Below are 17,225 nucleotides of genomic sequence, written 5' to 3'. Positions count from 1 at the left end.
TTAATCACTAAGCCATCTCTCTAGCCCCAAGCCTGGGCTACACAGAGTTCCAGGCCAGCCAAGACTTCCTAGTGGGACTCTGTCTAAAAATGAATTAAAAATAAATTAGATAATTTATTATCCTACCAGCTAAGGAAGTTGGTTTTGTTTTTTGTTTTTCTTTTATTTTTGTTTGGTTGGGTTTTTTTGTTTTGTTTGATTGGTTGGTTGGTTGGTTTTGGTTTTTCAAGACAGGGTTTCTCTGTGTAGTCCTGGCTGTCCTGGAACTCACTCTGTAGACCATGCTGGTCTTGAACTCAGAAATCTGCCTGCCTCTGCCTCCCAAGTGCTGGGATTAAAGGCGTGCGCCACCACTGCCCGCCAAGTTTTTGTTTAAAAGGTAATCCATTATCACCATTTTTGTTCTGTTTTCAAAAGTGTGTGTGTGGGGGGGTGCTCATGTACACATGTGTGTGCAGTGGTGGGAGCCAGAAAGGATGCTGTCAGATGACCTCCTCTAGACTTCTTCACCTTGTATCTGGAGTTTACCAGTTCTGGCTAAGCCGGCAAGTAGCCCCAGTGATCCTCCTATATCTCTCTGTCACACACATGGACATGCTCAATTTCTTTCTTTTTTTCTTTCACCCTCCTTCCACCCCCACCCCCCATTTTCCCTAGACAGGGTTTCTGTGTGGCCCTGGCTGTCCTAGAACTTACTCTGTACACCAGGCTGGCCTCAAACTCAGAGATATGCCTGCCTCTGCCTCCCAAGTGCTAGGATTAAAGGTTTGTATGGGGCTTGGGGTTGTTTGTTTTTACCCAAGGCTTGAGAACTTTCAGGGAAGAGATGAGTCCAGAATCTTAGAATACTTCCCTCAAAAGATATACTGAAGAGGAATTGAAAAGCCAGCAACCAGGGAATGTAGGAGTGAATAAATGTCGAGAGAAAGGATGAATTGGCATGAGGGGCCCACCTTGAATTCTAGCACTTGGGAAGCCGAGGCCAAAGGAACACCATGAATTTAAAACTACAAAATACTGAGTTTACCAGCCTGGGTTACATAAGAAGCACACACACACACACACACACACACACACACACACACACACATCTCACAAAAGAAGCAACTTGGTGCTGGGGAGGGGGGGGCAGGACCCTGAAATAAAAAACAAAGGGAGATGACCTGAGCATAGGTAAGCATGAGAAGCTAGCCTGAGAGAGACAGAACCTTCTGGGTACAACTCTCAGAAGCAGGCTAGGACTCCTGCCCAGTCACCCCCTAGAGGTCAGAATGGAGGCTTTGACTAGACTGCCCTGGACCTATGCAGATCACCAAGCACAGGGGCAGATTAGCAGGCAGCAAACCAGACTCCCTCATCTCAGAAGGCCTCCTTCCCTGGACTCCAGCTGGACATCAAGTGTTGATGTCCCCAATCCTCAATCCTCGTGCACAGGAACTCAAGTCCTCCTTCTTAATTTTTGTAAATTGGAGGATTTTTCTTTCCAGAGAGAACATAAATTTCTTAAGGAAAAAATTAGGAAAATTGAGAGTGGGAGGGGTTACAAGAAAAAAGTACCTGTTCCTTAAATTTTGAGGTGGAATTTGATAAATTGTTCTGGCTGTCCTCAACACCCTAGGATTTGGCCTGGCTTCAGAAGAACAGTGAGGTTGCCCACCATGCCCCCATTCTCTCTCTCTCTAAAGTTAGCCTTGAACTCCCTATGTATGTAGTCAATGATGACCTTGAACTTTTAGTATTTTTTTTTACATTAGCTTATGTGTATGCCTGTTTTGCTGCAAGTATGTGTGAATGTACCATCTGTGTACCTAGAAGATGCCTTCAGAGGGCAGAAGGCATTGACTCCCCTGGAACTGGAGTTACAGTTATGAACCACCATGTGGGTGCTGGGGATAGAACTTGAGTCCTCCACAAGAGCAGCCACTGACTGCGTTTTACGGCTCAGCCACCTTGTCAGCCCTTCTCATCTGCCTGCCTGCTTTCCGAGTTCTGGTGTTACTGGTGTGTACTACCATGCCCAGTATTTTGCTGGGATGGAACACAGAGTCCTGTGCATGCTAGATGGTGCTCCCCTACTGAGATCTCCTTAACCCCGAAGAGGAGGTTTTACTTTATAGCTCAATGCTGGCCTGGAGCTCACAGAAATCCTGCTCAGCAAGATGACTAAGCAGGTAAAAGCACTTGCCACACAAATGTGACATACTGAGTTTGATCCCTAGAACTGTGTCTCAGTTGTGTGTTCATGTGGATGAGTAGAGTGCCAGTTTTTAAAAGTTTTCTTAGAGGGGCTGGAGAGATGGCTCAGCAGTTAAGAGCACTGACTGCTCTTCCAGAGGTCCTGAGTTCAATTCCCAGCACCCACATGGTGGCTCACAACCATCTGTAATGGGATCTGATGCCCTCTTCTGGTGTGTCTGAAGAAAGCAACAGTATACTCACATTAAAAAAAGAAGAAAATTCTTTTTTTTTTTTTTTTTTTTTTGGTTTTTGTTTTTTTTTTTTTTTTTATGATTTATTTATTGTTTATTTTAGCACTGCCATTATCTTCAGACACACCAGAAGAAGGCATCAGATCCCATTACAGATGGTTGTGAGGCACTATGTGGTTGCTGGGAATTTAACTCAGGACCTCTGGAAGAGCAGCCAGTGCTCTTAACCACTGAGCCATCTCTCCAGCCCTTTTTTTTGGTTTTTCGAGACAGGGTTTCTCTGTGTAGCCCGGGCTGTCCTGGAACTCACTCTGTAGACCAGGCCAGCCTCGAACTCAGAAATCCACCTGCCTCTGCCTCCCAAGTGCTGGGATTAAAGGCGTGCGCCACCACTGCCCAGCGAAAAATCTTTTTTAAAAAAATTAAAAGATAAAATGAAATAAACCTTCTTGCATGAAATTCCCGAACTCTGGGGTTGTGTGAGCCACTGTGTCGAGCATGGGCTGCCTTTGTACTTAGATCACTGAAGCAGTGATACTAACAATACTGCCTCTATGTGTTCTAAAGCACTGTAAATTATGAACTACTATAACTGGAGTCTCTGAATTATTTATTTAATCTCATCACTGTGATGTTGCAGGAATTTTCCTGCCACATTGTATTTGACGTGGACCTTGGTGATTGGGCAGTAGAAGAAGAGGTGGAGCTGGGAGAAGGAAATAGGAAGGGGAGAGGGAAGGAAAAAAGGAAGAGGAGGAGAGAAGAAAGCAACATGGAGGAAGAACCATGGATCTCCAGCAGTCCCAGGTAGCAAATTCTATCTAAAGGTTAGATATGGGGTAACACTTCTAATTGGTTGGGCATCTTGTATATTGTGAATTTCCAAATATATAAATCCACTGGATAAACTTTAAGCATTACGAGTCTTCATTCTACTGGGAACAGCGAGCATGGCAGGTATTGTCTGGGACTTATCAGAGAACCATGAGGGTGATGGGGTTGGCCCAAGATCCATGCTTTGGAGCGTGGTCCCCATGGAGCTGATCGGCAGAACCAGCCACCACAGTAATGTCTGTGGGGTGCTCTTGGCCTCTGGTCACTTTTAGTGCAGGAACATGGCAGGTGGCCCAGATAGCTAGCAGAGCTGGCATTTCTCAAAACCGCCCGCTTCAGTACAAGCAGAACTTTAGGGAGGGTTTCCTTTGGCTCCAAATTTGAGGAAACACTCCACATGGCAACAGAAATGCCACTGGCATAGCTCAGTTGGTAGAGTACTTTCCTAGAATGCCAGAAGCCCTGGGTTCAATGTACAACACTGCATGAACCAGGCATGATGTCATAGGCCTGAAATCTTAGCTGTGGGGAACTGGAGGCAGGAGGGCAAGAGGATCAGATTATCCTCAGTTACATAGTCAGCTCTAAGACAGCTGTGGATACAAGAGATTCTGTCTCAAACAAAATTATCAGCAACAATGAAGATCAAGTACTCCAGTCAGTATCCCACTGTCTATCCTGTACCACGGTCTATCCTGTATTACTGTCTGTCTATCCTGTACCACAGTCTATCCTGTACCACTGAATGTCTATCCTGTACCACTATCTATGCTGTACCACTGTGTATCCCACCTGTAGCATATTCCTCACTTGGGAGGACATGACACTTGTGCCATCTACTAGAAGATCTATACTGAGTACCAACTGTGTATGAGGAACACATTGATACGGGCTTCTGACCATCCATAGGGCCACTCCACCATGAAGGCCACTGTGCCTTCCAGACTCTGCCAGGACCTCTCCACAGCCATCTTCTCTCTGTTGCATTTCTTCTACTATGCAGGCTCAGACCCTTTCACTGACAGAGATGCCTGCCATGCACTCAGCAAATGAGGCCCTGTTCAGTTTCAGACCCATGTGAGTTTCACCCTCGCTCTGCATAGTCTAGCTGATGCCTCCTTGTTGCTCGGTTTCCTCACTGTAACAGAGATGTACTAACAATGCCTACTCCTCAGGACTTTCCTGTGATTCTGGTAGCAGGAGTGGTATCTTTTATCTGCATTATTTACTAGGTGTCCAAGTGTAAATCAGCAGTCAGGTAAGTTTCAGAATCTGGTCACATCCATACACTTGCCGTTCTCCATTGTGGTCTGTAAACCAAATCAACTTGAGGTTTCTTTCTTTTCTTTATTCATTTTTATGAGTACACTGTAGCTGTCTTCAGACACACCAGAAGAGGGCATCAGATCCCATTACAGATGGTTGTGAGCCTCCATATGGGTGCTGGGAACTGAACTCAGGACCTCTGGAAGAGCAGTCAGTGCTCTTAACCACTGAGCCATCTCTCCAGCCCTCAACTTGGGGTTTCTAAGTGATAAAATTAGTATTTGTACTCTTTTGTCAAATCCAGCTCTTCCCAGGGACAGCTCAGCAACCCAAACTAACCATGAAGATGGGGATGAAGGAGTTCTCCTAGGCAGTCTGTACTCCACAAAGGAACCCTGCAGTCCATGCCCTCCAAGGCTATGGTTCCTGTCATTCAGGTTTTCCAGGCCAGCAGAAATAGGATGTTCCATAAATAGGACCCTTAGGAGTATTGAGGTCATTGGGTTTATCTGATGAATTTAAAAGTAGAAGTGATTTAGAAAAAAAAAAAAAAAAACTTGTGGAGAGAACTGGGGTCCAGGAACAACGTAGGAGGCTGACACATTGGGAACTGGGAGTCCCAAGAAACTGGGATCTATTGTTATTCTGACCCCCGGCTCTAGTCAAAGTGATGCTGATAAACACACGGCTCCGAATGGTGCACTGGACGTGGGAGCACATGGCCTCATAATCATACATAAGGACAAGAATGTTCACAGGGACGTTTCAACAGCTTTAAACTAGAAATAACCCAGCGTTCATCAGCAGAAAAACATAAAACCACAGGGCTACTAGTGGTATGTTTTTACCATGGTCCAGGTAGCAATTCAATAAAAATTAAAACAGTAAAAATAAGAAACTGAGGATGTATTACTCAAACTATGATTGTTGTTTGTTGAGATGGGGTTTCTCTGTGTAACTGCCCTGGCTGTTCTGAAACTTGCTCTGTAGACCAGGACGACCTCAAACTCACGGAGCTCCACCTGCCTCTACCTCTGAGACCTGGGATTAAAGGTGTGGGCTACCATGCCTGACCATTCGGTTCTTAGCAGCTGCATGGGAGCTCACAACAGCAGCATATTTAACAGCAGTTTAAGGAGATCTGACTCCTGGCCTTCAAGGTCACCACAAGTACAGGCAAACACTCAAATACATAAAATTTAAAAATCTTCAAAATTATTTCTAATCATGTGTGGGTGTATGTATGTGTGTGGAAGTGTCCACAGAGGCCAGAAAGCTGTCCTTTGTGATCTTTGCAGCTGGAGTTACAGGTAGTTGTGAAGTGCCCAACTTGGGTCTTAGAGACTGAACTCAATATGGTTTGCAAGAGAAGTGGAGAGCCATTCTGCCTCCATCTTAGGCTTAAAAACGATTTTATAGTAAACACAAACTAGGTGAGTCTCCTGTTAGTAATTAAACTTGTTTCTCAAGTACTAGTTTATGACCAACCTGTAACCTTAACTGCAAACGATTCTGTACTGTACCATACAAATGGTTGCAGGAATGGCAAGGTTTTTTTTTTGTTGTTGTTGTTTGTTTGTTTGTTTTTTTTTTGTTTGTTTGTTTTTTTCTGCCTCCCAAGTGCTGGGATTAAAGGCGTGCGCCACCACCATGGCAAGGGGTTCTATGAGCACCTATGACTCCCTTGCTATGCTTACCCTGCAGCCACATCTTTATTTCAGGAGGTCTTTAGGACTAACAAGCTTGCTAAGGTTCTGCTCCTATAACCCTGCCTATTTTGATCAGCAGCCACCCCACCCCCCATTTGCAAACCACCTACCCCCCCCCCCAGCTTTATAAAAATCTTGTTTTCCTCACATTCAATGCTGATCTCTCAAACACCTCGCTTTAGGAGGAGGCCCTTGTCATCTACGGGATTAACAAAGTATTATCTTTAATTGTCACACCTCTAGTCCAAAAGCGAGACTTTTTTTTTGTTTTTGTTTTTCCGACAGGGTTTCTCTGTATAGCCTTGGCTGTCCTGGAACTCACTCTGTAGACCAGGCAGACCTCGAACTCAGAAATCCGCCTGCCTCTGCCTCCCAAGTGCTGGGATTAAAGGCGTGCGCCACCACCGCCCGGCTTCAAAAGTGAGACTTTTAAAAAGATAGTTTAGAACACCTTTTTATGTATATTCCAAGTCAGAAATGTGGTTGGGAAGGGATATCTTTTATTAACCGGACAGTAAATACAGTAGACTTTTTGTGAAATGTTGGAATTATTCTATATCTGATACTTGAATTTACATGAGCACATTCATATGAAATTGCATTGATCTGCACACGTCATTGTATAAGCCTCAATAAAAGTATTAATAGTTGATGAGGACGATAATAGTGACTGCTGAATATCATACTGTAGGCAATGTCCCCCTGGATCCCAATCCCATTCCTTTGCCATCACTGGTTCATGTCACTTCGAGGTCCTGGGAAACCGTTTTTGAAGAACTGAAGTTAAGAATGCCAGTAGCTTTGAGAAAGGAAGTTCTAGGCTGGCTGCAGAGGCTGAAAGGTAGTCGGTTCAAGCGCGGATTGCACGCCCAAGGCGCTTACGTGACTACGGTGTTGGCAGCCCCTTCCGCTTTTTTCCTGAGGATAGCCCCGCCTAACCAAGACCTCCAGAAGAAGTAGCCAATCATCAGCCGGCCTGGCCCGGGGTCACTGACCTGGAGTCTCCGTCACCTAGACTGACTACCAGTTTCCAATGAGCGAGCTGTCCCGTGGCCATCCACGAACAGTCGCCGTACGTCCCGTGCCATTTGCGCCCCGAAGCTTTTCCGCGGCGTATGCTCGACCCTTGCCGGTTGGCGCTCTGCCAGCCAATTATTGGTGTAGCTGGACCAGCCAGCCAATGGCTGCCCGCCTCCGCGCGCCTGCTCGCGTCCGTTGCCGCTGTGCTCCTCGCTGCTCGCGGGAAACGGAGATGGATTGGCGCAAGCAGGGGCCAATGGGCGGTGCGCACGAGGAGATGGACCAATGAGCGTCCCGGAGGCGGGGCGGGCGCCGCGGCGGGCGGCTGCGAGGAGCGGCCGGTGGTGGTGGTGGCGGCGGCGGCAGCGGCGGGTGGCGGCAGCGGTCAGCGGTCGGCCATGGCGGAGGCGGAGGCCGGCGGCGACGAAGCCCGCTGCGTGCGGCTGAACGCCGAGCGGGCCAAGTTGCTGCTGGCCGACGTGGACACGCTGCTGTTCGACTGCGATGGCGTGCTGTGGCGCGGCGAGACGGCCGTGCCGGGCGCGCCGGAGACTCTGCGGGCGCTGCGGGCCCGCGGCAAGCGACTGGGCTTCATCACCAACAACAGCAGCAAGACTCGCACGGCCTACGCGGAGAAGCTAAGGCGCTTGGGTTTCGGCGGCCCGGTGGGGCCCGAAGCAGGCCTCGAGGTCTTCGGCACGGCCTACTGCAGCGCGCTCTATCTGCGCCAACGCCTGGCCGGCGTGCCGGACCCCAAGGCCTACGTGCTGGGCAGCCCGGCCTTAGCCGCCGAGCTGGAGGCCGTGGGTGTCACTAGCGTGGGCGTGGGCCCGGACGTGCTTCACGGCGATGGCCCAAGCGACTGGCTAGCCGTGCCGCTCGAACCCGACGTGCGCGCGGTAGTGGTGGGCTTCGACCCACACTTTAGCTACATGAAGCTCACCAAGGCCGTGCGGTACCTGCAGCAGCCCGACTGTCTGCTCGTGGGCACCAACATGGACAACCGGCTCCCGCTAGAGAACGGCCGTTTCATTGCGGGTCCGTGCGCCTAGGGGCTGGAGGTTGGAGGGCGGGCCAAGCCCCTCCGTGTCCTCTGACCCCAGCGTCCCCTTCCCTCCTTCGCTCTGCAGGTACCGGCTGTCTGGTGCGAGCCGTGGAGATGGCCGCCCAGCGCCAGGCGGACATCATCGGGAAACCTAGCCGCTTCATCTTCGACTGCGTGTCCCAGGAGTATGGTATCAACCCGGAGCGCACCGTCATGGTGGGAGACCGCCTGGACACAGACATCCTCCTGGGCTCCACCTGTAGCCTGAAGACTATCCTGACCCTCACCGGAGTCTCCAGTCTTGAGGATGTGAAGAGCAATCAGGAAAGTGACTGCATGTTCAAGAAGAAAATGGTCCCTGACTTCTATGTTGACAGCATAGCCGACCTCTTGCCTGCCCTTCAAGGTTAAAGATCTAGTGTCTTTAATCTCTGGAATAAAAAAAAAAAAAAAGTAAAAATCAGCTACCTAAATTAATAGGTGGGGCTTAGGAATTGCTCAGTTAGGTGGCTGCAGGTTAACTGAAGCTAAGTAATAAGCAAAAGCAGTAGTTAATCTTGTAAGTAAACGTTGGGGGGGTTGTTTACAGAGAATTGTATTTTAAGATGCACTTTTAAGCTTGAAAGGCATTATGGGGTGGGCATAGCAGGTGCCCAACGTTCAGGTAACCTCAGGCCCTGAAATGGGACTGAAATGGGTCAAGGGTTAGTGTGTCTTGCTTTTTACTGAAATGTAATCAGGGATCAAGCCCTAAGGTGGGCAGAGAGTGAAAAAAAGGGCTCTTAAGTGACACGAAAACCAAAAACTGGTGTTTCCCCTAATGTGGTCGTGCAGCAGAGGTGCCTGCTACTGCACCCCAATTCCTCACCTGCCGGGTGGGGTGCAGGAAGCTGCTCCCAGGTGGGGGCACTCTATCGGGGTTTGGATGCTACCCTTGACAACCTCCGCTCAGTCTGCTTCAGTGAAAACCACTTTGACATCACAATTGTCTGTTCTGTTTCAGAGCCCAGCACTACAGACCCTCATGCACAGTAACAGCCCAGCTAAGCTTGGACTGTCTTGTGTGAACTTAACCCGGTGTCTCAGGTGTGGCGTGCTGAGCAGCCAAGTGGGTATGGAATGCCTGCCCTGAACTCCATGCTGCTCCACAGGGAGCTAGCTCAGAACAGTGTTGATTTTTTTTTTTTTTTTTAAACTAGTGAACAACATTGTCAAGTGTGGAATTGGATCTTAACTGTGTGGATTAATAGTTGTGCTCTGTCTCAAGGGTAAACCCCACTGAGAAAAATCTCACGCCCCAGTCAGCAGCTTAGACCATGTCCAAGCCAAGGATTGTCTTGTTTCCCAGTGTCCTCTAGGTAGGAAGGGATGAAGAGTCCTGAGGACGGTTAAGTCTCTTAAAGCATCCAAGCCCTCTTGTCCAGGTCCCTTTTCGGTTGTGGACGGGTTAAGTGTCGGTGCTCCTTGAAACCACTTATCTCCAATCTTGAACTTCCTTGGTGGTCAGCCATGAGGCCTACCAAGCAGTCGGCCTTTTCCTCAGCTCTTGAAGTCCCTGACCTTTAGCAGTATACTGAGCCAGCTGGGAAGCGTCCGTGGCCACACCCGCGGAGAAGTTGTTCCTTTTGGCTGACTCCTTCCTGGCACTTTGCCCTGTACCAAGTGGTTACTCATGGCCACCGCACTTCACCTGTTCTCCAAATTCTAGAGCAATAAAGGTATCCGTGCCTGAAGCTGCTCAGAGGTCAGGGGTGGGAGTGGAATGGTGCCATAGATGAACACAACGGCAGTAGTGCCTGTGACTGTGAGTCTGGATAATGACCAGGCTCGGCAGATGGGCAGCCAGGGATGCCCTCCTCTGGGCAGATGCTGGAGAACCTGTGTGTGTGACATTTCCAGCTTGTCTCGCTGTGTGATCTCAAATGCACATTAAACTCTCAAACCCACAATGATTAGGTCTGCCTTCCTCTAATTTCTTCCAGTAACAGCCGTCTAGCTATGGGTGGGAGCAAGGCAGGACTGAAGGCAGGCTGGGATTCCAACTCCAAAATCATTCACAGTGGGCGTGACCACTGCAGCCCCACCCTGCCTGTAAGGAACAGGTCCTAAAGAAGCAGGAAGGATGTGGCTTAAAGCCACTAGGTTAAGTACTGTGGACGTGCGTACAGCTGAGCCACCATGTCACATAGCTAGATAAGGGACCAAGACAATAGAGCTAGATTAGGAAAAAAACAATGACAAGACAATAGAGCTAGATTAGGGAACCAGAGGCCAGCTTAACCATACTTAATGTGGAGCAAGCTACTTGTCTATGGTCCAGCCTGAAGCACACAGTCATGCACATGGAAATATCAACAGCCCCATCTGATACTAATGGGGTCTTGAAGGAAGCTTGGGAGTAAGGGAAGGTAAGAAAGCAATTAGCTAGACGGGCAGTGGTGGCACACGCCTTTAATTCCAGCACTTGGGAGACAGAGGCAGGCCTCTGAGTTCGAGGCCAGCCTGGTCTACAGAATGAATTCCAGGACAGCCAGGGCTACACAGAGAAATCCTGTCTCGAAAAACCAAAAGAGAAAAAAAAGCAATTAGCCTCATACTGATGGTTCAGATACATTTATTTATGGTTCCTATGTCTGGCTCAGGAGTCCGGAGGTAACTGACACCAAGAAAACAATCTGCCCAAACTAGGCAAAAATCATCCTAGCCAAGACCTAGCCAGTTCTGCTTCAGGGCTGGCTCTCACACACTCTTAAAGACCCCATGTTCTGCACAGGCCAAGAGTCTAGAGACAAACCTGGTGACCAGCAATCACAAGTGGGGGAGAGGGTTGTCTTGGCTCTGATGCAGGATATCAGATACTGGCTGGGAAGGAAACAGTGGGGTTGGGAGGGGAGGATACAGTTTGATTCATCAAAGGCATCCTGAGGCTTCCCTGGCTGACTCCTCCAAGGGGCTGCAAACAATCAGTGCACTGTCAGCAGGGGCCGCAGCATGAAGCAACGGCACATCCACACTGAGATCCTGAGGTCCGAGCCTGTTGAGGTAAGTGTCTCTACCACCCCCAAGACAAGAACTCAGGGATGTCAAAGAAGGAGACAGGAATGTCACCACGAACAATTCTCAGCCCCTTCCCTGAGCAAGTCGGCTCCCAAGTCTAAGCCAGAAGCCCCATAGCCAGTACTGTGCTCTCAGGTGAAGACCAAACCCTGCCATAGGGGCTGGAGAGTAGCAGGCCTGCTGTTGCTGCTCACGCTGCTCACTGCAGGGGCCATGGCTGGAGGGCTTCTTGGTTTCATGTACAGCCCTCCCAAGGTAAGCACCTCTACAAGCCTCGGGGTGTAGAGAGTGGGAAAAGGGCAGGAAGGCCAGTAAGGGTAGTAAGAGTCAGCTCTTGCATGGGGTCAGGTCTAAAGACCAGCCTTGAGCAGACAGTAAGAGAACCAGAAGGATGGAAACGTAGGTTAAGGCTGAATCCCAAAATACCCCTTAGCCATTGCTGCAGATGCTCCGAAAGACCTTCCCGAGCTCCAGGGTACCCTGGCCCAACCAAACCACTCTAGTGGACCTGGCTCAGAACATGGCAACCATCGTGGTGACTCCATTTCAAAGCAACCACAGCTGGGCCGTGCTGTTTGACGGGCAAAGTGTGAGTGGGCTTGGGAGGGGGAAGAGTGAAGGTGTTAGGGGTGGCCTCGACTTACCTATCTGCTCCCCTAGGGCTACATCTGTTACCGCCCAGCAGAGCACCAGGCCTGCTTCCTCCGTCTGATGGAAGCCCAAGATCGGGAGACCCTGCAGCTGCTGCTGAACACTTCCAGGGTAAGCAGTACTACTTGGCTTGCCACCCACAAACCCCCAAGGCCAGAGGATAAACAAAAGGTCCTCTGTGTGATCCAGCTGGGCCAGCCAAGGCTCTGGTTTCAGGGGAACAGAAAGCTCTATCTTCCCCTGACTAAAGCTGTTGACAAGGGCAGGTGGAATGGCCATCAGGCTGGGGTGGGCATGAATACCCTACCCAACCAGGAGCAAGGAAGTACTATATGGTGGCCCACCAGAGTCTTTTTGCAGGCCCAAGAGTCACATGTACCTGGCCAGGACACCCACTATGCCCAGGAACTGCTGGCAGTTTTGGGAGGCCATACTGTGGACCCTACCCAAGTGGGAGCTTCAGTGCAACACCTTTGTGTAGACACACCCATCTACTGGGCCCGATGGGCAGAGGGTAAGTTGGGGTAGGTCGGGTGAAGAGGCCTATGGCTCCTGCAGGACAGTACTGGGTAGAGGGCCCTTGGGATTCATGAGGTTCCCTTCTCCCCAGGGCCCCAGAAACAGCGGCTGATCTACCTCTGCATTGACATCTGCTTTCCGAGCAACATCTGTGTGTCTGTCTGCTTTTATTACCTCCCAGACTAAGACCCCTACCAAGCCCTCCCAGCCTTTGGTCCCACAGGTCAGCAAGCTGGCCAGGTCACCAGTACCTATGGAAGGCAGCTGACAGTAGGGATGAATAAACCCAGATTGCCTGGCCGTAATGGTAATTTCTGAAGCAAGTTGGGGGTAACGTACCTGGGATACAGGCATCAACCTCTGATCTTCTCAACAGTTCCAAACCCTCTAGGTCTAGTCTCTCTAAAGGGAGAAAAGACTCCCAGTCCAGGCACATGTAGTGTGGCTTAGTGAACTTTCTGACAACAAACTGGGCATAGAGAGAGTCCCAGGGCTGAGTAGCCAAAAAGTCTAGGTTGGCCAAGAGGTGCCAGGGGTAGTCTGGTCAGGTCCAACTGGCCTGACATGCTGACATGCAGAGGCTGACCTGAGAATCGAACTTAGTCCAGGCTATTGTTCAGGTACATCCTCTTAGAGCCAATATACCAGGCAGTCCTGATGGCACAAATGCAGCCTTAAGGGGCTGAGGCTAGCCCAGCACACTGTCATTGAAGGCCAAGCAGACAACAGCTTTCTGGTGGCCACCATACTCTCTCTTGATTTCTCCAGTCTCTACACACCAGAGCCGGGCCAGGTTGTCCGAGGAAGCTGCAAGGAGAGATCAGGCAGAAGAGAGACAGCAGCTGTGGATGGCCTCTCTAGAGGACCTGGCGATATGGGGGAAGGAGGGGGTAGGGCTCACCTGTAACGATGTACTGGGAGTCCCCTGAGAAGGCGCAGCCCCACATCCAGCCGCGGGATGACTCCCCAGGGTTACTGCTTTTGATGCTGAGCTCTGTCATCAGGGAGAAGTTGGATGTCCTCCAGATTTTACATGTCTGGTCAGCTGAACAGGTGGCAAGAAGCCTGGGGTTGGACACGGGATGCCTCAGTAGCTACTACTACCCCGTATCTACTTACCACACACCACGTCATGCCCCCAGCTTGTAGATGCCCCTTTCCCCCAGGGCCCTACACGCACGTGGAGTCAGGGCTGAAGCGGCACTGCAGGGCATAGCGTGTATGGGCTGGGATCTTGGTCTTAGGGATGAGCTGAGTCACCTCGTCACCAATGCCCCCCGTCAGATTCCAGACATAGCAGTTTCCCTATAGGATAGGAGGCAGTCATTCAAAACCAAGACCCTCAGTATGGATTTGGGACACCTGGGCCAAGGCAGGAAGGCCAAAGACATCCTGGTCATGTCTATAGGAAATTTAACCCCAACAAGGAACCGTGTCCAGTCAGCCAAAAGCAGGAGGCCACATTAGCCAAGGACTCAAAACACAGTTTCCCACAGGCTGCCGCTAGCCAACAGAGATGTGCAGGAGGGGAGGCGGTAAGGAGGGGCACCCAGATAATGTGACAACTCAAGGCTGGGAGGAGGGAGTGCAGATACGTGGAACAAGTGATATTTGGGATTTAACAGGAGAATATGAGACTGGAGATGAGAGCAGGGACCAAACTGAAGCATCTGCAGTCCATGAGAAGGAGCTTCTTAAGGTCTCAGAACAGTGCAGCCTGCCAGGAAGACTAGAGAATGCTTATGGTTGAAGGGGAACATATCAGGCAGCCCAGGAAGGCCAGGAAGCTTATCAGTGTCAAGGACGATCAAAGCCATGGACTGGAACATGAAAGGAGAAATAACTGGCCCTGAGAAATACTGGTTGAGGTGCCTAGTCTGATGGGTGGGGCTATGGCAGACAGCAAGGTGAATATCAGGAGTGGTACCCAGATGCCTGACTTTGGGAGCTGGGTGGAAGCTCAGCAAAGCCTCAGAGAGAACCAAGGAATCAACTCATCTGCAGAAGATAAAGGGCTAGGTGCTGAGATGTCCCTGCAGCCACTCCCAGCACTCACGGCACTGTTGACTGCTGCCATGTAGCTGGCATCCGGGTCAATGTGGGCTGATGTGATGGAGAACTCAGGCTCGGGGATTAGCTGCTCGTTGTGGTCTGTCTTCAGGTCCCAGATGTGGATAGCACCGCTCTGGTCACCCACAATGAGTTCTGCCTGGGATGTAGCAGAGGTGGGATGTAGCAGTACCTCTGCCCTCTAATCCCCCCACCTCCTGGTTACTTGGCCCCATGAGTGTTCCTCACCTGGTTGGGATGCAGACACACGCAATTAATGGGTGCATTCACCTGGAAGATACGCTGACACTGTAGGTTCCGGGACCTGTGGGGAGTTAAGGTTACACATGGCATCTAATGTATGCTATCTGTGCCCCCACCAGAAGCCTGCATTCTCTGTTTACAGGAGTCGCTTCTACTTTAGGAGAACCGCTTGTTTCTCTTTCCCCACAAGTGAGAGTGTGAGGTCAGTGAAAGTCTGGCCCCTAGCCTTGAGGCAAGGTTGGCTCTCTAATGGAATTCCATTCTGCTGTCCACCTTCCCTCTACCACCCACTCAAACCCCTTAATCTGTTTGTAGAATAGCCTGCTCAAAGACAATGCCCTGGCCTGCCCCCTCCCCAGGCAGCCATCCTCTCCAGCCCAGCAGACAACACCACCTGAGGTCCCAGATTCGAGCTGTGCAGTCCTCCCCGCCTGTATACATCCAGCGGCCATCCTCGTGAAAGCCCACTGATGCGATGTTCTTATTCACCCCATCATAACTGATGATGGGGTTGGGGTTATTGGAGTTGAGATCATACATGCGGATATGTTGGTAACCTAGGGACACAGGGTGAACTGAAGCATGAGTGGCAGATAGTACTGCCACCAGTAAAGAGTCAGAGGTCAAGAATCTCAGGTACCTGCAGCAGCAATCATGCTTCGGTCTGGTGTGATCTCCAATGCATTCACCTGCTGAACTTGTTAAGGACAATAGGGAACCCTGGAGAGGGAAGCCTTGGGGCCACAAGGCCATCAAGACCTCCACCACCTGGCCTGAGTTTACCAAGCACATTATCATTCATACTTAATCCTGGCCAGCAGCCCTGCTCCCAAGTGGAGGATACAGAGTCCTGATGCTGCACCGTTCGAGTGCAGATTCCACTGTGAGCCTGCCAAAAGCGCACCGTGTGGTCATAGCCTGCAGTTGCTAAGATGACAGGGTCACTGCCCACTGTGCCTGGGGTGGTATTCATTGTTTGATGGCTGGGGGGGAAAATGAGACCTGTACTGGGCCAAGAGCTGATAAGAAAGGTCCAAAGGTCAAAACATTTGAAGAGAAAGATGTACGTATAACAAACTGCACACTAAGTGTACCGGTATTATCATCACTTTAAAGATAAGAAAAAAATGAGTGTTCAGGGTCAATCATAAGAGCCGCAACTCAGCTCCTTTGCTTCCCGCTGAGTATTCTTTCAGCTTCACCCGCAAGCTTGGAGACGCCGTCTCAACAGTAGCCAGCAGGAGGCAGTCACACGCAGAGGGCAACCACTGGGGAGCCGTCTGCCGCAAGGGTAAGCAACGCATGCGCAGGACGACTAGGGAAAGCCGGGCACGGCTGCTGCTGCTGAGCATGCGTAGCTGACCGGCACTGGGATCCGATGGGTGGGGGCGCTGTCTGGCAGGACCCCTGCGCTCCCCAGTGCTCTGCACACCGCCCTGGCTCTGTCCTACCGGCCCGATTACCCTGACGGCACTCTCCTAGCCACCCAGCGGTCGGTACGCAGCCCTCGTCCCGCGGCCCCCATACCTTAACACACGCTCTGCACTCTGCCTTAGTCCAGGACGGCGAGACGAGGAAGAGCGAGTCGATAGAAGCCGGGCCGAGTGTAGAGTTATCGATAGTAACTCCGGGCGAGACCATGGGTCCGGGGAGTGGGGGAGTTGACAGGGCTACCCGAGTTCTGAGACGAAGAACCCCAGAATTGATCGTACGTGGAGTGGCGTCAGCCGCGACTTTGAACTCACTGGGAACTACAGCAATGGTACTGCTGCCTACTTTCCAGGCTTGACTCCCAGAAGGAATTACACTGTCGTTGTCCCTCCACCCCGTCCCCCCCGGCAAACATACCCAATCCCCTACCCTACCTACCAAGCTGGAATTTCTAGGTAAATACAAAACTTTCAGATAAAAAACATTTTTTTTCTTTTCCCTCCCTCCCTCCCTCCCTCCCTCCCTCCCTTCTTTCCTTCCTTCTTTCTTTCTTTTTTAGTATAAGCATATCTCAAACATTGTACTAAAAGAATTACTTTTTCTCAAGAAGTTCAAATGCGAGTGGGCATTCTGTACTTATATTTGCTTTATCTGGTAACCCTAGTCCAGGCCCTTTCAGACCTGTCCAGCCCCAGCCTGATCCTGAGGGCACATAAGTTAGCCTAGAAACCCATTTAAAATTGCAGACTCTCATGCCTCCATTTTTTAAAATTTTTAATACTTTTTATTTAACCCAATATATGAAAATATTCTTTTAACACATCCAACATAAATATTTTGTGCTTCTTTATTTTAAACTTTGAAATATAGCGTGTGCCGGGCAGTGGTGGCGCACGCCTTTAATCCCAGCACTTGGAAGGCAGAGGCAGGTGGATTTCTGAGTTCGAGGCC

At 50.2% G+C, this 17,225-nt stretch overlaps 3 protein-coding genes across 4 annotated transcripts; 2 read left to right on the top strand and 1 right to left on the bottom strand.

The window, feature by feature from the left end:
- The first annotated feature begins 7,561 nt into the window (after window positions 1-7,561).
- On the top strand, window positions 7,562-10,252 carry Pgp (phosphoglycolate phosphatase). Its single transcript, XM_034506679.2, has 2 exons — window positions 7,562-8,296; window positions 8,389-10,252. Exons 1-2 carry the CDS (start codon window positions 7,657-7,659, stop codon window positions 8,712-8,714), a joined length of 966 nt encoding a protein of 321 aa, XP_034362570.1. The 5' UTR covers window positions 7,562-7,656; the 3' UTR covers window positions 8,715-10,252.
- A 648-nt stretch (window positions 10,253-10,900) lies between these two features.
- On the bottom strand, window positions 10,901-16,508 carry Mlst8 (MTOR associated protein MLST8). 2 transcript variants are annotated; one of them, XM_034505917.2, is made up of 9 exons: window positions 16,371-16,508; window positions 15,688-15,862; window positions 15,484-15,535; window positions 15,238-15,400; window positions 14,829-14,904; window positions 14,587-14,739; window positions 13,711-13,835; window positions 13,432-13,595; window positions 10,901-13,337 (listed from the first exon to the last, which is right to left on the bottom strand). In XM_034505917.2, the coding sequence occupies exons 2-9, from the start codon at window positions 15,814-15,816 to the stop codon at window positions 13,219-13,221; spliced, it is 981 nt and encodes a 326-aa protein (XP_034361808.1). In that variant the 5' UTR covers window positions 15,817-15,862; window positions 16,371-16,508; the 3' UTR covers window positions 10,901-13,218. The 2 variants fall into 2 exon arrangements, with proteins under 2 accessions (XP_034361808.1, XP_034361809.1); XM_034505918.2 differs by having other exon boundaries at window positions 15,688-15,826; window positions 16,371-16,448.
- Window positions 11,295-12,830, top strand: Bricd5 (BRICHOS domain containing 5). Its single transcript, XM_076937213.1, has 6 exons — window positions 11,295-11,345; window positions 11,496-11,615; window positions 11,794-11,949; window positions 12,021-12,122; window positions 12,372-12,525; window positions 12,622-12,830. The coding sequence occupies exons 1-6, from the start codon at window positions 11,295-11,297 to the stop codon at window positions 12,714-12,716; spliced, it is 678 nt and encodes a 225-aa protein (XP_076793328.1). The 3' UTR covers window positions 12,717-12,830.
- Window positions 16,509-17,225: the final 717 nt, after the last annotated feature.

Source organism: Arvicanthis niloticus, chromosome 6, assembly GCF_011762505.2.
Source record: "Arvicanthis niloticus isolate mArvNil1 chromosome 6, mArvNil1.pat.X, whole genome shotgun sequence".
Lineage (NCBI taxonomy): Eukaryota > Metazoa > Chordata > Mammalia > Rodentia > Muridae > Arvicanthis > Arvicanthis niloticus.
This window is presented reverse-complemented; position numbering and strand designations above follow the sequence as displayed.